Genomic DNA, 26856 nt, shown 5'->3' with positions numbered 1-26856 from the left:
ACATACAATGTTGTATTTATCACCATGTTCGAATGCCCCTGCCCCCCTGTCAAAAATAGTTAAGATCGCTAAAACTAAAGTAGCAAATGGAGAATTTTTTTTTAACGCTCCAATTACTTTCTCTAATAACTTAAAACATAGACCTTGGTTGAACACCCCCCCCCCCCCCCCCGCCCCCCACACCACCACCACCCCACAAATGGGTCCTAACCCAGTAGGGAACCAGTGCTCTAGTCTAGATATGCAATCGTAAATCTAAATCTGAGCATTTCAATGTGTTTCTAATGACTAAAAAAAAAGAAATAGACACCAAGTTTGCCATAAATGACAAAAGTTAAAGGACCTATTATATGATATGATATATAAGATAGGTTGAAAAGTGGTGAAGTGGTCCTTTAATTTGTTTTCACATTGAAAATTAGGCTTCCAGACACACCCAATCATAATAAGCATTCCAATGTGTTTGTAATGGTCAAATAGCATACAATAGACACACCATTGACAATAACAAGTGATTGTTGAAGTAATGAATACAAGAAACTACACAATTATTTTGTTGCTACCTTTATTGAATATGATTTGGCCCTATTATGCATGTCTTAAGTACTATAGGTCTTAGACCTGGTACTTAAGACAATAGGGCCCAATGGGTCATATTTTATGACTTTTTATGGTGACTTCAATTGGAGAACTTATTCAGCAGCTTCCTTTCCCTGTAAAAAAAATAGGAATATACTATTAGATATTCAACATATTTTTTGTTTTGCTAGTTAAAGATAATCATCTTAATAAACCTTGGCATTGCACATGTATGTATTTACCTTGGAGTCACGAGTTTTAGCTCTCATCTTGTTGACCTGGGATTCAGCAATGTCAGCACGCTCCTCTGCCTCCTCAAGCTCATGTTGAACCTTTCTGCACTTGGTCAAGTTAGAGTTGGCAGCTTCCTCCTATAATATGATAGAGATGGTTTAAACTTAAAGCTTCAATATGTGAAAAGAGCATCTTAAAAATATAGTCCAAAAAGACAATTTTAGGAAATTGTAAAGGGTGTTTGTGGCTAATGCAGTAGCCCATGCATCATGTTCATATGTTCACGAATGCCTTGGATGAATGAGCCTTGACAGGTCCTCATTGGAATGGCACAATCATGACCGTGTTCTTGTTCGGCGCTTTGAGCGAAAACTCCCAAATAAAGCCCTAACCACACCAAAGGTTCTCCATGCAACTCCTTAGGTCCAAACGGTTGCAAGCAGTTGCATGGTGACCCTTTGGTGTGGTTTGGGCCATTGAATTCCATGTGTTGAATCACTTGGGACGACATGCGTCAACGTGCAACAGGACATATCGCACCGCTGGGACAACGCTAAAACCGTCTAGACCCTTTGGTGTGGTTAGGGCTTTAGAGGGAATACAATCTATAGCTTTCCGTAGTCCATTTGGGAAACGTTCTACCATTATGCCTGAAACACACTGCCTACGTCTGCAGCATCTGTGCATTGCTGTGGAACAGGTTGCCCTTTTCAGAACCTGTGTTGTAGTGCTTCTGCGTGTGTGCGGTGCAGTGCCGCTGTGTGTGTTTCATACTGCAGAAGCATGGCAAGCTTGTGCAAGCATGTGCTGATCTGGGAAAGCAGCAAGATGGACACTGAACAATACTCTGCATAATTGCATTACATAACTGATTCCTATTATTCCTTTAGTTATTCCATTATCATACTATAATTCAGTCAATGTCTGTCTGAATGTGTGTCTGTCTGTCTGTCTGTGTGTCAGAAACACCGCCGTAGCTCCTCACTGCCTGCACCAATCGCTCCCACTTTTCACACATGTATTGACCATAATAATATGGAGGTCTTAACGAAGCCCTTTTTCCAATTTAACACATTATAAATTATTAATGAATTTAAATGCGAAAACGCACCCAGGGCGCAGTACCCCCCGCGGCCACAAGGGGGGAATATCTTACAACGGGTAAGGGCTAGTTAGTAAATCTATGACAACAAGCCCATGGCAACCACAACTAAAGATAATTTTTGTCTTACCGCTTCCTCAGATTGCCTCTTGTAGCCCTTGACCTTCATCTGTAGCTTGTCCACCAGATCCTGAAGCCTGGCAAGATTCTTCTTGTCCTCTTCAGTCTGAAGTGACAGTGAATTTATTTTGTTAGTTGTATGCAATCTGTTCATTTTGTCAGAGGCATATTGGTTATTAGAGTGAACATGGTATACGTTACCTGGTATGTCAGCTCCTTCACTCTCCTCTCGTACTTGCGGACACCTTTAATTGCATCTACTCCACCTCTCTGTGCAGATTCAACCTCTGCCTCCAGCTCACGCACCTTCACAGTTGAATTATTCATTATGAGGTTATTTCTTCTTATATCATAAATTGTCTAGTACTGTAGCCTGTGTTAAAGTAAATTACATCTTACCCTAGACTCCAGTTTCTGGAGCTGCTTCTTGCCTCCCTTCATAGCCAGGTTCTCAGCCTCATCCAGACGGTGCTGCAGGTCCTTCACTGTGACCTCCAGGTTCTTCTTCATCCTCTCCAGGTGAGAGCTGGTGTCCTGCTCTTTCTTCAGCTCCTCGGCCATCATAGCAGCCTGGAAAGTCATTTGTGTATTATATGTTAATATGGTTGCTATTTTTGAAATTCAATCCTGAAAGGTAAATAGTTTTGGACATATGAGGTTACCACCCGACATAGACGTTATGAAGCATGACATGAAGATATCTAATAGATAAGGTTATTGTGTGTTAATATGAATGACATGAGGATATAGCATATTATGCTAATAGTAGTCTAGATAAGGGTATGGCATCCTAACTTACATCAGTGATGGCCTTCTTTGCCTTGTCTTCAGCATTCCTTGCTTCTTGAATACTGTCGTCCACTTCACCTTGGACTTGGGTCAGGTCAGCCTCAAGCTTCTTCTTGCTGTTCAAAAGGCTTGTGTTCTAAAATCAACATTCAGTTTGTAAATATACATTACTGGTGAATATTATTTTATTCTACATATTGAAAGTTTGTATTGACTTACCTGCAGTGGTCTGAAGGAACTAAGTATACATTTACTATTTTCAATCATTTTGCTTTCTGCAAATTATTTTCTTTCTATTATTATTTTTATTACAAAACAGCTTCAGACCTACCATATAATTTGGCAATTTGAAAATAGCTGCTCTACCAGCTCACAACACATTTTATACATATATGAAAACTTCTGCATAATGTGTATTTATACTTTAGGTACTTATAAGTATATTCTGATACCAATTATTTGGTACTTTTACTCAAGTAAATGTTTAATAATTTTCTATTGATACTTTTAATTAAGTAAAATGGAGTACTTCTTCCATCAGTGCTTACCTGAGAGTGCAACAGTGAACCTCGTTCACTGGCATCCACCAGCTCCTGTTCAGCCACTTTGCGGCCTCTCTCTGTCTGTTCCAGAGCCACTCTCAGCTCTTCAATCTCTGCCACCATGAGGCCGTTCCTACGCTCCACCATGGCCGCTTGTTCCTTCAGGTCTTCTTGACCTCTGAGAGCATCATCAAGGTGCAGTTGAGCATCCTAAAAATAAACACACATTTCAGGTGGTCATGTCGAGAGAAACATCATAATGTGACTTAGAGCAGTTCCTCTGTTTGGATATGTGCCTAACTACTATGTCCTGCACCTTAAGCTGTCCCTGGATGTTCCTCAGTTGCTTCTGGGACTCAGAAGCCTGGCGGTTGGCGTGGCTCAGCTGAACCTCCATCTCGTTCAGGTCTGACTCCATCTTCTTCTTGATCCTCAGGGCATCATTTCTGCTCCTGACCTCAGCGTCCAGAGTGTTCTGCATGGAGTCCATCACCCTCTGGCTGTTCCTTTTGATCTGCTCCATCTCTTCATCCTTCTCTGCCAGCTTCCTGTCCACCTCACCCTTGATCTGGTTGAGTTCCAGCTGGACACGAAGAATCTTGGACTCCTCGTGCTCCAGAGTACCCTAAAATGTAACGCAGGATCAAAAGGTAGAACGGACCTATGCATGTAATATGTATTACTCCAGTTTTTTAATGTCATTGGATGTACAAGCTAATAGTCTTACCTCGGCTTCCTCAAGGGCGGTCTGGATCTCTGCCTTCTCTGTCTCCACAAGCTTCTTGTTCTTCTCCAGCTCATGGATGTTCTTTCCAGTCTCACCGATCTGTTCAGTCAGGTCTGAGATCTCCTCTGCAATTGATTGAAAATAAAGGTTCAATTAGAAGAAAAAAATATTTTACATTTGAAAAAACAAAATAAATAAATGGGTGTAGCCTAATCCACAATCAATCTTGAACTTGAGAAATGTAAAGGCATATTTATATTTACTTTGAATATTACACACATGAAGCCTTCCCATTAAACACACGTGAACTTTGAGATTAAACATTGGCAAAAACCATTGAAGCAAAAACGTATATTGAATGTATGTAGAGAAAGACTCACGTTGCAGGTTCTTGTTCTCACGCTTCATGGTCTCCAGTTGGTCAAGAGACTCCTCGTAGGAGTTCTTCATCTTAAACACCTCAGTGCTGAGAGAGCGAGCCTCTTTCTGTGCTCCTTCCAACTCTGCCTGTCCCTCTTCAAATTTCTGCTTCCATTCTGCCAGGATCTGCACAGCATTTGTAATAACATGTGTAATTTACCTCACTTTATGGAGGCTAAAATGATTATGTTTCAAAGTAATCAGGATTCACTTGTAATTCCGACGCCCATTAGTTCGACAACGTGGCTCTGTGTGAGGTTAGGGACAGGGCTAGTAATGGGGCGAGTCGGACCAACACGTTGTCAAAATAAGGCGCCGTCGGATTAATATGACGTCGTAATAATGACGCAAATGACACAAATGATCAACTGTATGTCAAAGCACCTTATCAAAGTTCCTCTGTTTCTTGTCAAGGTTGGCAGCCAAACCATTGGCCCTCTCTACATCAACCATGAGGTCTTCCACTTCACCTTGGAGTCTCTGTTTGGTCTTCTCCAGAGAGGCGCACTTGGAATTCACAGCCTCAATTTGTTCCTCAGCATCCTGAAGACGCTGGGCGAGCTTCTTCCTGTTTATCATTGTTGAATGGAATCAAATCATTGTGGGTAGTGTGTGTGTGTATATATTAGGGCCGGGACTTTAACGCGTTAATCGAGATTAATTAACTACAGAAAAATGTATCGTGATTAACTACAGATAAATGAATCGCACCTTTTTGTTTCCCCCATAATAAAGTTGTTTTTATTTGTTTTCTCATGCCCAGCCATGTAAAGCACATTTGAGTATTCATATACACACTGAAGACACTTTATATAGGCACTTACTGCCTATATATCACTGTTGGGATAAAACGCATTTTTCTATGGAGATGTGTGCACTGGAAATAATAAAAAGTCCCCCCATTCTGTGTTGCCTATAGAACTGGAGGTCTGAAAAAAAACAGTAACATTATGAAGTAAATTTTTGTGATGTCACTGAGATGTACTTCATAATGTTACTGATTTTTTTTCAGACCTCCAGTTCTAGGCAACACAGAATGGGGGGGACTTTCTTATTATATCCACACAACAACTCTAAGGTATATTAATGACAGTAAAATGTTGAAAATGAGTGGAATCCCGTAGTCACTATTCACTGGGATACCAAAAACATTTGAAAAAAAGGTTTCTCACTGTTCTCAGGTTAAATATTGATATGCGATTAAAATGCGATTAATCGAGATTAATTAACTCCAAAGCCTCTGATTAATTAGATTTTTTTTAATCGAGTCCCAGCTCTAGTATATATATATATATATATATATATATATGTATATGTGTATATATATATATATATATATGTATATGTGTATATATATATATATATATAGGCCTATATATATATATTGTGGGGTCTCGAGAGCGACACCCCGCGATGGTAAGTGCGTTGCCAGGGCAACCAGACACGCTGTCAGACAGAAGAAGCCTCGGGCCGTTAGGAACGCCCTCGGCCGTGTGATAGGGAATGTATACGTCCCGAATCTCCTCCTCCGCCAGCTGGAGCTGATGGATCGACCGCACCCAAATCAGCAAGCGGCCACACCCGTCATATAAAAAGGAAGACTCAGTCTACGTCTGACAGCGGCTGGTTCACACATATGCTCACGGAGGCACGCACGGCACACCGTCGGGGGGTAAGACGACACACACACCTCCACCGAACACACATTCATGTGAATAGCTCTGCATGTCTTAACTGTCATTCTCCTCTCATCACAGGCTTTTAGGAACGGTCCAGGGAATGTCCGAGGGACAGAGACAATCGGACTGTATGACTAAAATATAGAGACGGGAGTTCCAAGTCCGCGTATCGCGCGGCGGGAGGGTGGCAGCCCCGCCACAGTGACAGCGACAAGGACACTACCCAAAATAAGGTCGGAAAGAAACCTATCATTCTTGATAATCCATTGAGTCCTGTCTGGCAAACAGGCGCTCATTATATACGCCGGAGTGGCTGACGGCTAGTGCTCTCTCGGAGCTGGACAACGCTAGGGGAGAAGACCCACTACAGTTAAAGATAAAGACCGATGACGTCACGAAGCAAGGCAGCGCCGTCACATCTTATCGTTATTAAAACCACAGCCCTCCAGGGAGGAGCGAGCTATCATAGACTGTACAAACCTGAGTTGAAATCTAATCTTCTGTTCTCATCCTTCTCCAGGCTGGCGACGACGCCTGTGAAACTTAAATTGTATGGAATATAATGTATGCTGAACCTATGTGGGGTTTCTCCTGCATGCATCTGTATACTTTGCTGCTAAACAAATAAAGAGCCGTTTGAAACTGCTGCAATCCCCTGTTCCGCCTGCTCCTTGACCACTGAGACTCCACAATATATATATGTCTTAAAAGTCCTTAAATTGACACTTCACTATAGTTCACTGTCATGTGGAAGTAAGTTTTAGCGTTAACTCCTTGCAACCGTTTGGACCCAAGGAGTTGCATGGTGACCCATTAGTGTGGTTAAGTCTAAAACTTACTTAGCTTCCTCCAGCTCCTCGGTGCGTTGGACAGCATCAGTCTCATACTTGCTCCTCCACTGACACACCTCAGCGTTGGCCTTGGACATTCCTCGCTGCAGCTCCGCCTTTGCCTCTTGCTCCTCTTCAAACTGCTCTCTCAGAAGGTCACAGTCATGGCGAGCTGATTGCACAGCATGGGCAAGAGCATTCTTTGCCTGTAAAAATAAAATTGCCAAAATAATGTCAACTGAATATGACACAAAAATATAATCCAAGGACTATTTGTCTAAATAAGAAATCCTCCTCACCTTGACCTCCTCTTCAACGTGTCTCTTCAACTCCTCAATCTGTTGGGTGAAGGCCTGCTTGCCTCTGGTAAGCTGTGAGACAAGAGCTTCCTTCTCCTCCAGTTGACGAGTAAACTCACCTAGTTAGAAAGTGAAATATTGTTCAAAAATGTTCTATCATCTTTCTTTGATACATATTCGTAAAATGCCTGGGATAACTGTTAATCAAAACTTCATCTCTAAATATGGAATTAGGTGAGGTACCTTTTTATAAACCATGTCAACTCAAGTATACTTTACAAAGCACATTTACCATTTTCTGTCAACAGTCGTGCTCTCTGAGCTCCAACATCATTAATCTGACGAACATTCTCATCATTCTTGGCCTTGATTTCACTAAGTTGGTCCTCAAGGGTGCGGCACATCTTCTCAAGATTTCCCTGTTGATTAACAATAGACATGGTCAATTAACTGTGTGAACGACATTTATTATGTCATGTTCCTTTTTACAGTAGTTCAATATTCTAATTGTCAAGTACTTTAGTATTATCTCAAGAACTATCCACAGACATTCTATTACCTTTGCCTTAGCAACAGCTTCCATGTTGCTGGACAGGTCATCGATCTCCATCTTGTATTCACTTTTCTCCTTTTCAAGTTTCTGCTTGACACGCTGGAGGTTGTCGATCTGCTCGCCCAGCTCTGCGACGCTGTCGGCCTGTTTCTTACGGAGAGCAGAAGCGGTGGCCTCGTGCTGCAGCGTGGACTCTTCGAGGTCACGACGAAGCTTCTGGAACTCAGCCTCCCGCTTCTTGTTCATCTCCAGCTGAGCAGCGGTCGCTCCACCGGCCTCCTCCAGCCTCTCGCTGATCTCCTCCAGTTCCCTGGAAAGATCGGCTCGCTGCTTCTCAACCTTGGCACGAGCAGCACGCTCCGCCTCAATCTCTTCCTCCAGTTCTTCAATACGAGCCTTTTCAAATGAATTATATTTATTTCAATCAACATTTACTCTTATTTAGAAGATGTATCCACATCAATACCAATCACCTCGCACCAGGCAAACCAGGCATACTTGAAATGGTGGGCGTGTCCACACAAAAACGACATTTTAACAAATACTGTACACTTATTTTTTTGGAAAAAGATCTTCCTCCTTATATAATAATAATACCTGATCATGTTTTACGGTGGGGAAAAATCACAGCACTCAATCTTTAAACTTTAGATTTGAAAGAAATTAAATACCTGGAGTTCTTTGATCTTCTTCTGCAGCTGAGCCCCCATAGATTGTTCATCCTCAATCTTACTAAGAAGCTGGCTTACTTCAAATTCCTTCCTGTTTTGATAAATGATAATGAATGTATTTAAATTAAAAATGTCAGACATACCGTAGTCACAAAGTGCTTTACAGAACATGATACATGCATCGTATTTTAATGTCATTCTGCAGGTGGTTTTCATATTGTTGATATTATTTGTTTCTCCTTCTTCTTAATATTATTATTATTATTATTATTATTAATGAGCATTTGTGCCTGTCGTAGACATGCGCAGAGCAAGTTCAGTCAGGGAACCTCACTCAGCCAATCACAGCTCACCCCATCTCTCATACCGGCTACTTGAACCAGAGGTTTGCATTCCTCTGCCTTCTTGCTTGCCCACTGCCGATGTATCAGCGTGCTGCTGTACATCCTTTGCCGTCTTGCTGGCTGCGCTCAATTCTGCTTGCTGCTTTCTATTGTATACTCTACGCTGCGGTATACAAGTGCGCAATTCTACTGCTGCTAATGCCACCATGCAGTCTCGCCGTCTGGGCGATTATGCACTAAACGTTGCTTTCACGTTTTTATTACAATCCTGGTAAGCCAGTAAGTTTAATTGTTTGGAAGAACGTGCACTGCTTTTGTTCATCGACGGAAATAACCTAGATCAAGTTGAAGCTGCTGCTTAAATGTTCTCTTCTGTTGACATTCTATCGTCGTGCCTCGATCACACCGAGATCGCTTTTGTTAGCCAATGAATTTCACGTCGGGTCCTGTCCTGCTCACAACACTAGTCAAGGAAGCAGCTTACCTGCCGTCCGCCCTGCTTTCCGCCGTTCTTCTCATGTAAATCCAGGCCAAGTTTTATAATCAGTTTATGACAGTGGTCACGCTTGGTGCGCATTCTTGTTTTGGCTGCGTAGTAGTAGGCTACTGTCAATATGTGGACGTAATATAGAGTCAAGGCAGCAGGATTAAAAGTATACACTGCGACTAGTTTGTCCACAGTGTAGAGTAGGAGAGTGGTGACACGCTGGTATAGTTCCAAACATTGTTCCTGGCTGGAACTATCCCATTGAGATAGAACTAGCACTTCCGCATTCCATTGTTGCCAAGGGAGTCAAACACTAGTGTCGCCACCATTACTAGATTGCTCTGAGAGTATGTCCGCATCGCGTCTGTCAGGCATGTTGCCACGTCTGCACATTATAAGCGTCTTGGGCTTGTTATTTAAGTCACTTGCCAGGTGAACGTTGTTGTTTAAACCCGCGGTTCATTTGAAGCACCCTCAGTTTAATGATGATAAACTTATTTGACGTTGTTGGCTTGTTTTCATAATGATTCAAGATAGATTTTGTGGCTTGTTTTCGCGGACCTGGCTGCTTGTCTCTTCCAATATGGCAACACAAGTTCTCTGATCAGAAATGAAAACGTCCAATGCAGCATCAGTCAGAATTAAATGGAGTTGACCAGAGCAACTGAGGGAGCAGTGAGGTTGCTCTTGGTTGCATAGGCCCACATGGCACCTGGGTCCCAAGGAATATTTCAGGGTGAATTGTACCGTATCATGCATCTAGTGTTGGGCAGAGCTATGCTGGATATTTATTTTTGGCTGGAGGAATCAATATCATGTAAATTGATTCATGCTAACTATCTATAAACTAATTGATCCTGCTGTTTAAGTAAATGATTTACCCGGCTATAAGGTGGATGCTTGCACATTCAGGAATCTCAACAATTATTTTAAGTGGTAGGCTATTATGACAGCACAGTGCGCTCAGTGCGCTATTTCCGAACGTGCCATTGTGTCAATGGGTGCTTCAGGCCTCAAGCTCGCCCGACTCGATGTGGAGTTTGAATACATTGTTTTCAACGAGGGCGGTGCAAATAAGAGCTATTTAGGCATGTGTGCAACATGACAAATGTTTTAAAAGTATTATTCAGTGACTATACTAAAGTCTCTGTAATGTGTTTGTCGTACGATTACTGCAAACAATCTAAACTAATGGATTTAAGAATACTAAAGCTGGGCTGTTGCCTGGGTCCATGCATTTCTGCCTACTTCTGTCCTTCTACCCATTTGTAGAAGAAGAGCCGCGCCATTGAACTGGCCCCATGAAGTGAACGGAGTTTTCGTAACTCTGTCTTACTCTATGGGTCTGTTTTACAGGTAAGTACATATGGTGCGCCAGGGAAGTGTTTAACATTAAATAAAACGCACAGTCTGTCTTTAAAGATAGGCATTGGCTCATTGCTAATATTTCTGCATGCTTAGCCCAGGAACAGAGGCGTGGTGTTTCTCCTATGCTCAGCCCAGGAAAGAGGTATGGTGTTACTGCGTTGCTAACACTGCTACTAAATGATTGATTTGAATTATATCAACGTACGGCTTAGATGATACTATAATGTGACTGAAGCTAACTCGCTTAAACGTCAACTTTAGCTATATCCATGTCATTTTAAAGCGATTCATAGCCTGTTCTCATACTGCTTCTGTTTCCATTTCCTGAGTGACAGCCCTTCATAGTGATCATACTGACGAGATGAACCTTGGATGCTGGGAAGGTCCTCCCTGTGGTTTGCCGCATAGTCACATAGTCTTCATCGCAGCTGCAGCCATTATCGGATACGCTCACATTGGTGGCATACGTGGATCTGCTGCTACTGAAACCACGAGGCAGGTCCTCAGTTAATCAATCTGCATCTTCACCTAGGCTGCATTTGTTTCTTTAAGTTCTTAATTCTATATTCACATGCAGTCGCTCAGCCACTTAAGTAGTGTTTTGGTTTGCCAAATCATCTTAAAACCTACAACTCTGCAGGGTCCTATTCATCTTCTAAGTGCTTCTGTGTATCCTATCATAGTAGTGCTTTTAGTTAACTGTTTTAAATCTCAAGGCATTATAACTGGCGTTCAGCTGCACTCCAGATCCTTCAGTGAGTAATCTACTGGCAATCTATAATCGTGTTTCGTACTTTCTATGTGGTAAATCCTATGCATGACATTTCCACTTCTGACTTTGCTTGGTTGCCCACCATAAAATCACTCAAAACAACTAATTTCATTAAGGTATATCTGTGACAGCAACTAACACTGGTCTTTGTCCTTTCTCTTCCATGCCTCGTTTTCTGCCATGCTGTCCATCCGCAAATGTCATGAGCCCCTATTCACGGCGGATTCCGGAAGCATTGGCCAGTTCTTGGTTCTGCAAAAGCTGCTTCTTCTGTGTCAAGGCTGTGGGCTGCCTCCTAATCGCTACACGTCACACTCTTTAGGATCGGCACAGCAGCACCAAAAGTTCCAAATGCTACACTCTACAAGCTCTGGGCCGGTGGTCTTCTGCAGCTGTTGGAAGCTACGCTCTGCTAAACTCGGATGCATTTTTTCAGGCTCAGAACTAATGAGCTCTGAATTATGTTGGTTACCTTGCTGCTGCTACATATATTCATTATTTTGCTCTTTTGCTGCAGGATATTATCAATACTCTTAAAACTGTTTTCTGCATGTTCTTTCTGTTTCTCAGGCCGGCGGTCCTCTGCAGCTGACGAAAGCTATGCTCCGCTAAACACGGATGCATTTTTCAGGCTCAGAACTAATGAGCTCTGAATTATGTTGGTTAAAAAAAAAAAAAAAAAAATGCACTGTGGCAGAACTTGCAGCAGCAGCGTTGCCGCATCATGATCATGCATGCGATCATGTTGCAGCTAAAAGCTCCAGGTGGTAGACTACTGGGTACTGATTTCAGATATTAATGATAATGATAGAATGTCCTTTTCGGTATGTCCTGGTTGGGTTGGTATAGTACAGGTGGCATCTGTACAGTTGGTATTGCATTGCAGCAAGCAAACCAGGACACCATTTAGGACTCCTGAATAATGAATTTCAGGGATCAACAGGCGCTGTACTGTTGAACACATTGACTAGTCATCACATAATTCTAGCATGACCTATGTCTGATCCAAGCCCACACTTTTCCCTGTGGAAGGATATCGGTATGGTTGTCCTGTTTCAGGAAACAACAGGTGCTCTGGTTGTACACATTGACTATAGTCATCACATAATTCTAGCATGTCCTTTTCGGTATGTCCTGGTTGGGTTGGTATAGTACAGGTGGCATCTGTACAGTTGGTATTGCATTGCAGCAAGCAAACCAGGACACCATTTAGGACTCCTGAATAATGAATTTCAGGGATCAACAGGCGCTGTACTGTTGAACACATTGACTAGTCATCACATAATTCTAGCATGACCTATGTCTGATCCAAGCCCACACTTTTCCCTGTGGAAGGATATCGGTATGGTTGTCCTGTTTCAGGAAACAACAGGTGCTCTGGTTGTACACATTGACTATAGTCATCACATAATTCTAGCATGTCCTTTTCGGTATGTCCTGGTTGGGTTGGTATAGTACAGGTGGCATCTGTACAGTTGGTATTGCATTGCAGCAAGCAAACCAGGACACCATTTAGGACTCCTGAATAATGAATTTCAGGGATCAACAGGCGCTGTACTGTTGAACACATTGACTAGTCATCACATAATTCTAGCATGACCTATGTCTGATCCAAGCCCACACTTTTCCCTGTGGAAGGATATCGGTATGGTTTTCCTGTTTCAGGAAACAACAGGTGCTCTGTTGTACACATAGCTTAAAGTTTGGTGTTGGATGATCTGCTTTTTGGGGGATTCGGATGTTTTGCGCTGTTGGGGGATTCAGAGTCCCTATGGTCGGGACTGATGCGCTTGATCCTGAGTACCTAAAAAGCAGATCCAATACATCGCCAAACCATAATAAATATATTGCATTGATTATCTTATATTCAATAAATATATATATTACATCCTCCTTGAGTTGTCTGACTGAAATGAGCATTTGTGCCTGTCGTAGACATGCGCAGAGCAAGTTCAGTCAGGGAACCTCACTCAGCCAATCACAGCTCACCCCATCTCTCATACCGGCTACTTGAACCAGAGGTTTGCATTCCTCTGCCTTCTTGCTTGCCCACTGCCGATGTATCAGCGTGCTGCTGTACATCCTTTGCCGTCTTGCTGGCTGCGCTCAATTCTGCTTGCTGCTTTCTATTGTATACTCTACGCTGCGGTATACAAGTGCGCACCCACCTCCACCCCAGCTACCACCTGTCATTTTGGATCTACTGTTTTAGGTACGGGGGGATTCAGAGTCCCTATGGTCGGGACTGATGCGCTTGATCCTGAGTACCTAAAAAGCAGATCCAATACATCGCCAAACCATAATAAATATATTGCATTGATTATCTTATATTCAATAAATATATATATTACATCCTCCTTGAGTTGTCTGACTGAATTATTATTATTATTATTTTCCACATTACTTTTTTATCTTTTCGTCTGACTGCTGCTTGTCATTTTCCAGGTCCATGATGGATTCCTGGGCCAGTTTCAGATCACCCTCAAGCTTTCTCTTGGCTCTCTCCAGGTCCATGCGGAGCTTCTTCTCTTGCTCCAGAGACCCCTCCAGCTGCACAATGATTCATTATTTGTACACCATTGTTCAGTGAAACAATAAACAGAACATCCCGATACACTTTTGTAAAACTCACGTCGTCAACTTGCTGCTCCAGCTTGGTCTTGGCCTTGGTCAGAGTGTTGACTTTGTCCTCCTCTGCCTGCAGGTCATCCAGGGTCTGCTGGTGGGCCTCCTGGAGCGCCTTCTTCTCCTTGGTCAGCTTAGCAAGACCCTCGTCCATAGAGGCCATCTCCTCGGTCAGGTTCTTCACCTGATATGCAGTAAGCAGAACAAGCAGAGCAGGAATGGATCAGTGCTTTACAAAGTGAATTCCAGGGACTAGGGTGTATTAATCTTGAATTACAGTAGAATCGATAGTATATAGATTATAGAAACGTGCCACTGAAAACAGTATACAGTATATTCTATACCTTGTTTTCAGTGGCATGTTTCTCCTTCTCCACTTTGGCCAAGGTGAGCTCCAGGTCATCAATGTCCTTCTTAAGCTCAGAACATTCATCCTCCAGCTTCCTCTTCTTGGCAGTCAGTTCAGCATTGATCTCCTCCTCGTCCTCCAGTCTCTCAGTCGTCTCTTTGAGCTTCGCCTCCAACTGGATCTTACTTTTAATAAGACCTTCACATCTCTCCTCTGCATCATTCAGAGCCTCGTCTCCCTGGTTGTCAATGAAGAAGAAAAAAACTTAAGGGAGCAAACATTTGTTCTGGTCGAAATATACTTTTGCAGTTGCCTGTTGGGGGAGCACAGACTTCTTTTTTAAAGATTTGTTTTTGGGGCAATAGTCAGACAGGAAAGGGGGAGAGAGATGGGGAGTGACTTGCGGCAAAGGCCGTCAGGCTCGGGAGTTGAACCCGTGGCACGCCATACGGCTGGTTTGGCAGCCTAGGTGCCCAGACGGTTGAGCTAACCGTTCAGGCCAGAGCACAGTCTTTTAGGGATCAGAGGGAGTTAAAATGTACTTACTGATGCTGCTGACATGGCAAGGTTATTTTTCTCCTGCACCAGAGCCACCAGCTTCTCCTCTAGTTCCTTCTTCTTGGCCAAGGCAGTAGCAAGGTCAATCTTCATCTTCTCGTAATTTTCCTTCATGTTCATCAGCTCCTTCTCAGTCTCAGCACTCTGCAGGAGAGGCTTGATCTTGTAGTACAGCTTCATCCATGGCCAGTGTTTCACATTGCAGAATGCGCGCACGTTGAACTGGATGGTGAAAACGGCATCTCTGAGGGAACACAGTTGCAGTCATGATTGATTTGATTTTGGTCACAGTATAAATTAAAACCAGGATATACACATACAAGCCACACCAATGTGGTCCTGCAACATAAATAAAAATAGCTAATTTAAATTACATGGCACCAATAAATTGCATAAGTCGAATAAAATTACATAGCACCAATAAATTACATAGCACACGTCACATGAAGTCACAAAATTCAAAACCACTGAAAACCTAAAATCCCCAGCACAGCCTGTGTAACAGTATTTTCACGCTGTTGTATAGGAGAGTTTAGAATGAGACTGCTTGATATACAGCTCATTCCAGACAATAATATCTGTGAATATAAAATAACACTTTCCACAACCTTGACTCATAATGTATGGTTCGCCCCTAGTTTCATACTCATGTACAATCAACTTAGCATTACTTTTTGTGGATTGTGAACCCCCAGCTGCAGATCGAGGGTTTCCTTGCAGGTTGTTATAGCTGCTTTTATAATGTTATTATGTCCGTTATTATTGCTGTTGGTATTATTGTCCCCCTGACAAGGCAGATGGCGGCAACCCACAATGGAGCCTGGTTCTGCTCGAGGGTTCTTCCCTCGTTTATATACGCTACGAAGCTTTTATTATAGTGAATTGACACTATAAAAATGTGTGTTGAACAGCAATGAAAATTGTACTAAATATTGAATAAAGTGTGTTTTCAAAGTACCTTCTTGCCATCATCTGGACAAACTCCCGCCTCATGAGGAAACCTCGTGAGAGAGCCTGAGTCATGGTGACCAGAGCAAACAGCTTTTCATCTCGCATCTCCTCCAGTGTCCCCAGCAGACCAGCTTTGAAGAACACCTGAATACAGTGTTACAAACACTGTAACAACACTGTAACAACTGAATACAACTTAATACAATGTTACCAACACTGTAATATAACAACTGTAAACATAAACCTTTATAGTCCTCTGTCCATAATGTTAAGCAAGATTACCTTGGTGTGTCCAAACTTGTACTCAGCAACAGGGACATCAATGGACCCAAGCAGCTTCTCAGAGGCTTTCTTGTTGTCCATGAACGCACCTTCGGGACATGCGCTGGCATTCAGTACTTTGTACCTGTTTTGTGGAAGTTCATGGTCATTTTGCATACTTCTTGTTAAATAGAGGTGGAACTAAAAGCTGCTGGAAAAAGGAATGGGTATACCTCTGCTTGAAGTCAGCATAAGGGATTCTGCTGGGATAGCCCTTTCTACAGATTCTGATGCCCTCCAGAACACCGTTACACCTCAGCTGGTGGATGACCAGGAAGTTCTCCATCAAACCTGTAAAGATTATTATTATTATTAGGACACATTAGTGGCAATCATTGTTTAAATGTGTATGGTCTGTTTCAAATATTTGTATTGAGGACAGGTAAATGGAAAATGGTGCATTTATATAGCGCATTTATCCAAGGCGCTTTACATAGATTGTGCATTACATTCACCCATTCACACACACATTCATACACCGATTGCAGAGGAAGCCATGCAAGGTACCAACCAGCACATCGGGAGCAATTTGGGGTTCAGTGTCTTGCCCAAGGACACTTTGACATGTAGACAGATTTGAACCGCCGACCCATGGATCATTGGACAACCTGCTCTACCTCTTGAGCCACAGTCGCCAAGCCAAATAAGTATTTGAAGAAAAAAAAGAAAAACCCCTGATAACACGCACCCCACCACCTCAGCCATATATATTCCTTATTCAATTACAAAAAATCAGAAAGCCTTTTCCAAATCCAGGCTTAGCACTACAAGGTCTACACTACAACCTTCCCCGTGTTTCTTCACTCGTCCGATCCAGAAGAATGCAGTTTGCCGGCCACTGCTACAGAGCTGACAATGAGGTTATATCTTCCCTTCTTCTCTAGAGTCCTGCCTCAGGGCAGACCAGAGGTAGAAAGCTGTCGTTCCCTGATGTCATCGCTAGGGACACATGCTTCAGTAGACAGGAACTGGGGGTGGCAATAAAGGACCGGTGCTTCAGTAGGCAGGAACTGGGGGTGGCAATGAAGGACCAGGAAGTCTGGCGTAGCATTGTGGAATCCATGATCTCGACCGTGGTCGAAAAATGATGATGATGACTAGGTCTTAGTTAGGGCCTCTAGGAGAGCGTATTACATTGAAATGGCGCCAAATGTTTATGTTCTGTGTTTACCTGGAGTCTTGGACTCGTTGGGAATCAGGCAACGCACAAAGTGTGGATGAGTGCTTCTCAAGTTGGTCATCAGCACCCCCAAGTTCGCCTATTGAGAATAAGACTTATTAGTAGTAAGAAGTGATACAATATTGTACTTTTTTCCTCCACTACAATTATTTGAAATCTTTACTAGTTACTTTGCAGATTTAGATTTTTCTAAAACATTCATTAACCACTTAAGCCCAATTTAAAACTTCAGCCATTTGATCTACAAGCTCATATGTGATACAGTCAGAAATTGTTTAACTCCAACATGACATGCCGTGCATGCCTATTTATTACATGTGGATATAATGTTGATAATAATAATGCCTCATTTTTAGAGGAATATAATGTTGATAATGAATAAATATTCTTACCCTGAAAGCACTAGACACAGTCTGCATGGAACCACCCTTCTTCTTTCCTCCCTTCTTTGTGTTATCTGTTTATATGAGTTAGAATCATTAGTTATACAGAATGAAAATGCTTCCCTTATAGATTCGGAAGTGTTTATAGTATTAATAAACATACCTTCAGGCTCAGGTGGGGATACAACATTATATTATATTTTATTATATGATCTAGCATACCTTCAGTGGGGATACAACACATTATATTAATAAACATACCTTCAGGCTCAGGTGCGGGATATAACTCATGGAGCAGTTTAACTGAAGACTTCTGGTACAATTGCACCACAGAGTCGTTCAACGGGTCTTTATTCTTCTCCAGCCAGCCTGTGATACTGTAATCCACAGTTCCAGCGTAGTGGACCAGGGAGAAGTGGGCCTCACCCTTGCCTTTGGCAGGCTTGGGCTTCTCAAAGGCTTTACACTTTCCAAGATGCGTGCCCATCAACTTGTCAATGAACGTTTTGTCTGAAGCCTTTGGGAACATGCACTCCTCTTCAAGGATGGAGAAGATGCCCAAGGGCTTTGTGGAGCAGACACAAGAAACAAGTCACCAAAAGCAAAAACATAATGTAAAACACAAAATAAAAATAATTATACTCTTTTTTTATTATCTTTTATCCCACAATTTTGTAACCCATTTTTCCACCCCTGTGTCAATGTTCTAATGTGATCCTGGGCTCTACACACCCTCCGCCAACCTGGGGAGAGCAACGGACTTGAACTCATGCTTCCTTCATGCATGAGTGTCCAAGTCGCTCCTTTACACCTGACGGGGGAGTTTCCCTAGTTGGACGTAGCACGTGGAAGGAACGCACTATTCCAACCAGTTCCTTTCCCCTTCATCAGGCGCCTCGGCTGGCCAGGGGGAGGCAGTTTAGAGACCAGGATTACTGCATGCTTTTTGTGAGGGTACATACCCTAGGGGACACGGGGAGAACATGCAAACTCCACACAGAAAGGCCCTTTCGCCAACCCTGCCTCGGGTATGGCCACTGATGATGCAGAGGAGGGAACACGCCCACAGCGTCCCCAGCGGGAATCAAACCCAGGACCTTCTAGCAGGCGACAACACTACCGACTGTGCCACCGTGCCCCCATAATTATACATTTTCAATGAGCTCAATGCAGACAGCCAAGTCCATGATAATATATTAATATAATATAATAAGAATTGTATACCTTCTCAATGAGCTCAATGCAGACAGCCAGGTCCATGCCGAAGTCAATAGTATCCCAGGGTATGCCTTCTTTTTTGTATTCCTCTTGTTCCAGAACAAACATGGTGTGATTGAAAAACTGTTGCAGTTTCTCATTGGTGAAGTTGATGCACAGCTGCTCCAGGGTGTTGAACTGTGAGTGGAAATATCATTAGCCTGCAGTTTCTTAAAATCTCTGTTACAAAAATGCACTGTATCCCACTTAAAACAAGTCCAATACCACTTAAAACAATTAAGTTCATGCTTACATTAAATATTTCAAAACCAGCAATGTCCAGCACACCAATGTAGTAGTTTCTCTGCTGCTTGGTGTCCAGCATCTCGTTGATCCTAATGACCATCCACAAGAACTCTTTCTCATATATGGACTTGGCCAAGGCACCGACAGAGTTCATTACCTAAGGAAATAGTTATTTGTAGCGTTATTAGTATGGGCGTGTGAATTACACAATTTACAATTTAGGCACTAAACATAGCAATTTACAATAAGCAATGAAAAAAGCCAAATGTCATTGGAATTTTGTCCTCAGCCTAATATGAATGTGCGTGCAGAATTTCATGGAAATTGCACACTCTTGCAGCATTTTGTACAAAACGGAGCACTCTTGCAAACTTTGGAAGTCAATCATAGCCAATCAGGGCGGAATATGACACATCTGTTTAGTTTAATAACTAGACAGATCTACTGTACTGATTTGTGTGATGTTTGGACAAAACCTTTTTGTGCAAAAGTCAACCTCCTGGTGGCGAGCCATTAGGCCTGGCTGAGACAATAATGTTGGAGGATCATTTTAATTACAGAAGATACGTGGCAGCCTTAAATGTGTTGATTTTTAGCAATATAAACAAGAAATTCTCAAAGAAAAACCTAGAATTGTAATCAATGGCTCTGAAATTTGCCAGGTTCCACATACTAAATTATTGGGTGTCATTAGATGAACATTTAAATTGGAAACATATTGATACTGTATGTATGAAGTCTATGAAGATGCTTGGTATATTGAGAACAATCTGCCCATTTGTTCTTCCTTCATGTCATTTAACACAGCTTAATTTTCCCTCATATTAATTACTGTAATATTGTCTGGGCTGCTACATATTCTTCAACATACAGTATCTCACTAAATTACTGATCATTCAAAAAAGTTTACTGAGAATGATTTCACATTCAAATAGGTATGAGCCATCGCTCTTTATTAAATATTCAATATTACCCATTGACAAAGTAAACATGATTTTGAATTACCCTATTGTCGCACTTCCAAACATCAATCATTCATCAAATTTAGAGGCCCTCATCTATGGAATTACCTGGATGCTACACTTAAATCCTCACTATCCTTGCCAATATTCAAGAAATATCTGATTTATTCCTCTGTAGATTACATGATTTACTTTTGTGTGTTTGTTGTTGTATTGTTTATGTCCCCTTTTTGTGCAGTCTCTGTGTTTCTATTTCTTTATTGCACAGCTTTGCCAACTTTTAGACTTCTGTAATGTTCTTGATGATGAACTTTTAATCTGCTTTATCAATGACCTCTTCCATACAGGAAAGTATTCCAAATAAGCCAGCTGGATTCTTCCTTTCCTTGCATTGTGTTTTTTTTTCTTTGATATGTATTGTCTATTTTTTTTGTTATATTTTTATGTGCTAAATAAATAAACCTAAAAACCTAAAACCTTAAATCAGATCATGGAAATAATGGAATTTACTCACCTGTGGCACAGTTTGGCCCTTCGTGACGTACTCGTTTCCGACTTTCACTTTGGGGTAGCAATATGCATTAAGCATCGCTGCTGAGTTTATGCCCAACAGGTAGGCAATCTTGTCAGCCACTGAAATCATGATACAATTTGTACATTTACAATTTAGGCAATTAGCACATGCTCGTAATCCAGAGAGTGACTTAAACTCTGACAATAAGCAAGGTAACACAAGGTAATATGTCAAATGCATAGAGATGGTAATCTAGGATCATAGTTTAGACCAGTCTTTGGTAAGACAGTCATTATTCCGACATCGACAACATATCTCTACCCCAGGGTTCCACAATAGAATTTCCTCAAGGGCCATATTTTGACTAGCGTACCAGGCTGGGGGCCAAGTCCGCACGCGCGAGGTCGAGGTCTTGCCCTAAAATCCCATTAAACCAAATAACTAGAGTCTAAATTATGAAAATAAATATTGGAAATAGCTTAGTTCACTCAGAATATAGATAAGTCACAATAATGAAAAGTAACTGCAATACTTATGACAAAGAGTGCATTATTTTCCTTAATTCCTTAATTGAAGATGCCTTGATCCTAACCCGACATGTGTTGCCAACTTGCCAGTTAGTTAAAAATCACCCGTGGCTTCCCTGTGAGGTTATTGTCCCGACCCCATCGCGTGATCTGAAATTGAGGCCGATCACGTCATTCTCTACTGATTAGAATCTGATTGGGAGCAAAAAAACATGAATATTATATCCATATCATTAGACTGGATATTGTCTGTCATTTTGGATATTGTTCTATAAAAAATATCAATCTCAGATAACGAACAATCGGTATCGGCAGACACTCAAATTCAAATGATCGGAATCGGATCGGGAGTAAAAAAGTGTGATCGGGACATCCCTAGTTTAGGTTTAGGGTGTTGCATTAATGTGGAAACATGGCTGACGCCGGTGCCTGAAAATGCACTCGCTTTCTCTCACAGCTCACCCTCCGTGATAATGACAAGTAAGACACACGAACGCGGGAAGCGAACACCGCTTGTAAATTGCAATAACAACAATTAGAATAAATTACGTACTTTTTTTTTTTTTTACGTTTCCTTTTTTTTTAAGTTTTCTACTGTGTGTGTGTGTGTGTGTGTGTGTGTGTGTGTGTGTGTGTGTGTGTGTGTGTTTGTGTGTGTGTGTGATACAGCTGCGCCCTCTGGTGGCGGGCGGGTGATGTCACAGCGTGACACACGTACAGACAGACAGACAGTTTTGCCTAGCTTCCATAGTAAGCTGCTCATTGCATTCGCAATAAATAATAATAGTAAAGATGCAGCTCACCCTCCGTGCTGTCTGGCTCCGCCTGTTCCTCACGTTGCTTCTGTTTGAACGTCAGGACCCCATGATGCATCACTGCACCGGTTAACTTGTAGATTAACTGTTTCTCCTCACCGTTGAAGCCCAGGATGTCAATAGCTTCCTGATGTCAATAAGATGTGTTCAAAATATTGAGATTAAGCATAACAAACATCCCTTAAAACTGGGTACAACTCAACAGTAAACCAACATACAGTAATTTATATATATATATATATATATATATATATATATATATATATATCTGCCCATTTCTAAAGTGACTTTTAAGACCTTTTAATACCTATACAAAAGATATACGGGTTAGAAAGTAAAATAGTATAAATAGTTAAATAGTAACTGACGTCGGTGGCGTCCAACTCGGCATTGTCGTCAATGCTGGCCACAACGATCACACCCATGCTGATCAGCGGGAAGTCGTAGGGGTTGTTGGTGATCAGACACATTTCTGAAAAGGGATTAAACAAAGGGTGAACCTTTGTTTTCATTCATTCATGTTTGTTCTTCTCACTGAATCATCAGTACCAATTTAACAATAATAATAATAACCAATTACCAATAATCTCAGGTTTGTGGTTGGTCATCATCTGGAAAAAGATGTGGTAACCTCTCTCTGCGGAAAGCTGGTAGGTTACTCTGGACTTCTCCAGCAGATCTAGAGTATATGGGTTGAACATAACTCATAATATTAATAATAATTATGATCTATATGGGAATCTGGGATGTGCATAACTATTATTATTATTATTATTTATATTGGTTGTACGGAACTCAAAATGTAATCCTCAAATTAATGCCTGTATAATGTATTATCTGTGGACCTCATACTTACATGTCTCAATATCAGCACTGGACAGTTTACCCGATGTGTTGAAATGGATTCTGATGAATTTACCCTGTTTGATATAGCACAATTTGTTGCATCCCTCTACATTGTGGAATTATTGCGGGTATTCTCATAAAATGCCATTATTTACACTTACAAAGCGAGAGGAGTTGTCATTCCTCACAGTCTTGGCATTACCATAGGCCTCCAGCAAGGGATTGGCTGCAATAATCTGATCCTCCAGTGACCCCTGAATGTTTTAGACATCGCCCAATTTAAAACTTGGTTAGAATGATTTTAAAATGAATTGCTACATTTCATATAAATGCTTTATGTTCAAAAACATGTATTTGTTAAAAAACCTGCACATTATACCTGGATTTTGCCACTACTGCCTGAGGGTTTTTCTCCAGTAGAAGAAGCAGCTGTTGCAAAGTACTGGATGACACGTTTGGTGTTCACAGTCTTCCCGGCACCGGATTCTCCACTGGTTATAAATGCATACATTCAGAGAAATGCAATTTGTGAATTTGTGTACAACGTAGGACAGGAATTTCAGGGATGCCACAAAGGCTATCCACACTTTTCCTGGGCTGTGTGTGCTCCAGTTCCTGTCGATTTGATCCAATGAAAGCCAATGAAACTGGTCAGATGACCAATGGTATCCAATGAAATCAACAGGAACTGGAGCACACACAGCCCAGGAAATGTGTCGATAGCCGTCGTTGCCCATCAGTTTGGCCTTGTGCCCCTCAAAACATGCCATGCCCTGAAGCCTATAATTCCCCAGCTGACTGTACCACTTTCTCCATGTCTGTTTCTTGTCATGTAGACACCAGTGTCTTTTGTTGAGATTCTAAATTCTTAGCTTCCCTGATTCCCCATCTTTAAACCAATCCAGTGACTTTGGTGCAGGGCTGAGCATGGATCAGATTGTAAATGCCATTATTTATTTCACTGCAGATAGTCTACATATAATCAAAATCCGTAACACTTACATTCAATTAATTATTTCAATGGACTAAAATCGTTTTATTTGATGGCCTTCCTGCCCTGGCATTTGACCTTAATTTGTGCAACAAAGGCCAAGTGGCCTTGCCCCTAAAATGACAAAATTCCAGGCCTGGTACAATATTCTTTTTTAATGCCTAGTAATGGGTAACGTACGTGATCAGGACAGACTGGTTCTCTCTATCTGTAAAAAAGTAAAACAAATATTTAAGTCTTGGATACAGCATAAAACAATTATAGTTAAATATTGTTTACGTTGTCCTGACTAGTACGTACCCATCAGCATGAACTGAAAGGCGTTGTCAGAGACAGAGAAGATGTGGGGTGGAGCTTCAATACGCTTCTTGCCTCTGTAGGCATTTACAACCTCCTGGTCGTACACTGGGAGCCACTTATAGGGGTTCACAGTTGCACAGAACAAGCCAGAGTAGGTCTGCAGGGGAGAAGAGAGAGAACATTAACATCATACAACACATAGACATACTGTAGAGTAGACATTAAAAGGTAGACGCCTCCTCCGGATCTGGGGTATGTGTATCGTATGGTGGCCGACATATTGAGCTCCAAAATGGCGAAGGCACAGCACGCTGCCACTCAAAGTGACTACTGGCCAAACACACACGCAACTAAGTGGCATCAACTAATGGGAAAGTTCGCCCGGGCCGCTGTTGTAGCGATTCATGGCACCATAGGCACCAGCCTGACAGCGGGTTCGAGTTCCGATCCCAGTGACCTTTGCTGCGTGTCACTGCCCATCTCTCTCCCCATTTCCTGTCAGTCTACTATCCTATAAATAAATGCATACCCCCCCACCACCACCCCCCCCCCCCCCCACACACACACACACACAAACACAACTAATGAACAAGTTAACATCAGAACCATGAGTTTGTTTGAATTTGTTATTCTATGCCATGGTTTTCACTTGATGTTATCATTGCATTTTTTCATCATATTTTTCTTTCTCTGCCATCGAGAGGTGCAATACTGTACTGCTCTGTGTGTAGAAAAGCTTACATAGATCATCCATGCTGCATAACGCTCTTTGAGGTTATACAGGACAGTGGCTTCACTGAGGTGGGTCATCATGGCCATGTCCTCAATTTTGTCATACTTGGGAGGGTTCATAGGGTGGATGAGATCCTCCTTTACAGTTCTTTCCTAAAAATAAAAACAACTTCAGAATGTCTTTCGATTACAGTTGTACTGTGTCACTATTTCAATTTAGATCCACCTCCACCTACGTACCTCCTTTGTGTCAAGCACTTCCACAGTGACTTTGTCACCGTCCTTCTTTGTAATTTTACACTTGAGGTACAGCTCCTTAACGTCGGCCACATATGCTGCAGTTTTGGCATCAAAGGGCGCAGCTTGTGCTTCCATTCTCTCCCTCTCTGGTTTACGGAGGTAAATGGCGGCCTTGCCGTACTGCTCCATCTCTGCGTCCGTACTCATGGTGGCGACTGTCTGTAGACCGACAAATAGATGGTGTTAATGCTTTTGCTGACTTGAGATCTGAGCCGATACCTGTAGTACTATTATGTTTGTAGCTTAGTGTAAGTTTAATAGAAAAAATATGAACACTCACTTTTCCCCTCTACCAGTAGCTGTGGAACCTTGTGCAACCCTCAAGTCTTTAAGAAACACATTGGGAGGACATTAACATGAGTTGAACGATTTTATACAATTTCTAATCATTAACTAAATTAGCTTATGTGAATCATAATGTCCGTTCTTGCCACACACCACTTCATAAGACATTTTATATTATGACCTGCATTGCATTTAAATTAAATTATGCTTGCCCATTAAGTTATCTTCATTTCTTTGTTCATTTGCTTATTCCTAACTTCATCAAGTTATTTTTGTCATTACAGCCATGTTTCTTTTTTTGTTTGTTTGTTTGTTTGTTATTCCTTCTTTTTTCTTTTTTTAAATACTGAAGCAGTGCTAGATTAACTGTTTTCCTTCTTTCGAATACACTTTAAGGTTACAAGAATGAAGGTTACATTCAGAGGTAAAACATATTGCTACTTTAAAATAATAATAACTCTAGTAGATGTAAAAGTACATGCAATGCTAAGTATGATTTAAACAATCATTACATAATTGACATATCTAAATAGAAATGAATGGACAAAATCAAGTTCCAATCTATTATTAATAAAAATAATAAGAATGAGAATGCACAATCAATCATTTTAGTCTGTAGCCTCCAATATAACAACTACAGTATGCTGTCCACTCATTATTCTGCCTTGGGCCATGTAAGTATCTATGTGGCACTATGTACGGAGCCATGTTAAAGATTAATAGCCAGCATGTCTAATAGATTTATATCACTATGATTAGCTAACGTCTCTAAAACATTTATATGATGTCATATAAATGTGACTATGAAGGACAGATGAAGTCTCACTCACCAATGCAACTCTGAACTCCTCAGCAATGGGTGTCTGTCTCAGCATGCTTATATCAGTTGATAATTGCATGCTATGCAGAAAGTAAAAGTAGGAATGTCCTTCCAATGTCCTTTCCTTCATATTGACATTGCAATAGCATCCTTATTGCCAAATCATTCCATGATACTTGATAGCCAGTGCTTGTGGTTTATGTACATGCCATATCTATGGTAGATAAAAATAGCATAATTGGCTGGCATCACAGCATGTTTTGCCAAATAAAGTATTTTAATATTGAGTGAGGAAAATAAATAAGTAAATAGTGTACTTGAGTATAATTGTCATTTTACTTGAGTATTTCCCTACAGAAGGGGATTCACATTTTTTAC

The 26856-nt window shown here is 41.5% G+C and overlaps 1 protein-coding gene across 2 annotated transcripts; it reads right to left on the bottom strand.

Annotated features, from left to right (window-relative positions):
• Window positions 1-617: 617 nt before the first annotated feature.
• On the bottom strand, window positions 618-26546 carry LOC308336677 (myosin heavy chain, fast skeletal muscle-like). Of its 2 annotated transcripts, XM_080794163.1 has the most exons (41): window positions 26489-26542; window positions 25654-25699; window positions 25314-25532; window positions 25083-25226; window positions 24342-24498; window positions 24222-24249; window positions 23430-23541; window positions 23212-23304; window positions 23061-23124; window positions 22785-22883; window positions 22573-22676; window positions 22193-22331; window positions 20863-20981; window positions 19394-19543; window positions 19108-19278; window positions 18145-18448; window positions 17893-17957; window positions 17492-17579; window positions 16494-16611; window positions 16282-16405; window positions 16007-16143; window positions 15037-15292; window positions 14486-14728; window positions 14149-14325; window positions 13921-14066; window positions 8546-8636; window positions 7881-8270; window positions 7614-7740; window positions 7322-7440; window positions 7032-7228; window positions 4898-5081; window positions 4474-4639; window positions 4094-4218; window positions 3683-3991; window positions 3373-3576; window positions 2835-2960; window positions 2435-2605; window positions 2237-2341; window positions 2046-2141; window positions 822-950; window positions 618-713 (listed from the first exon to the last, which is right to left on the bottom strand). In XM_080794163.1, the coding sequence occupies exons 3-41, from the start codon at window positions 25518-25520 to the stop codon at window positions 693-695; spliced, it is 5805 nt and encodes a 1934-aa protein (XP_080650289.1). In that variant the 5' UTR covers window positions 25521-25532; window positions 25654-25699; window positions 26489-26542; the 3' UTR covers window positions 618-692. The 2 variants fall into 2 exon arrangements, with proteins under 2 accessions (XP_080650289.1, XP_080650290.1); XM_080794164.1 differs by lacking the exons at window positions 618-713; window positions 822-950; window positions 2046-2141; ... (1 more) ...; window positions 2435-2605; window positions 2835-2960 and adding an exon at window positions 3227-3246 and having other exon boundaries at window positions 3291-3576; window positions 26489-26546.
• Between the last annotated feature and the right edge of the window lie 310 nt (window positions 26547-26856).

The sequence above is a fragment of the Protomyctophum bolini genome (genome assembly GCF_963924005.1).
Source record: "Protomyctophum bolini genome assembly, chromosome: 21".
Lineage (NCBI taxonomy): Eukaryota > Metazoa > Chordata > Actinopteri > Myctophiformes > Myctophidae > Protomyctophum > Protomyctophum bolini.
The sequence above is the reverse complement of the archived record's forward strand: the minus strand, read 5'-3'. Positions and strand labels throughout refer to the sequence as shown.

Bases quoted from the DNA above. Each gene is read 5' to 3' on its own strand.
- LOC308336677 (XM_080794163.1), bottom strand. From the start codon at position 25,520: ATGAGTACGGACGCAGAGATGGAGCAGTACGGCAAGGCCGCCATTTAC. The intron at 25,227-25,313 runs GTACGTAGGTGG...TTTTATTTTTAG, and splicing joins AAGTGCTTGACACAAAGGAG to GAAAGAACTGTAAAGGAGGA. The intron at 16,144-16,281 runs GTAATCTTGCTT...CACTGTATTCAG, and splicing joins ACAAGTTTGGACACACCAAG to GTGTTCTTCAAAGCTGGTCT.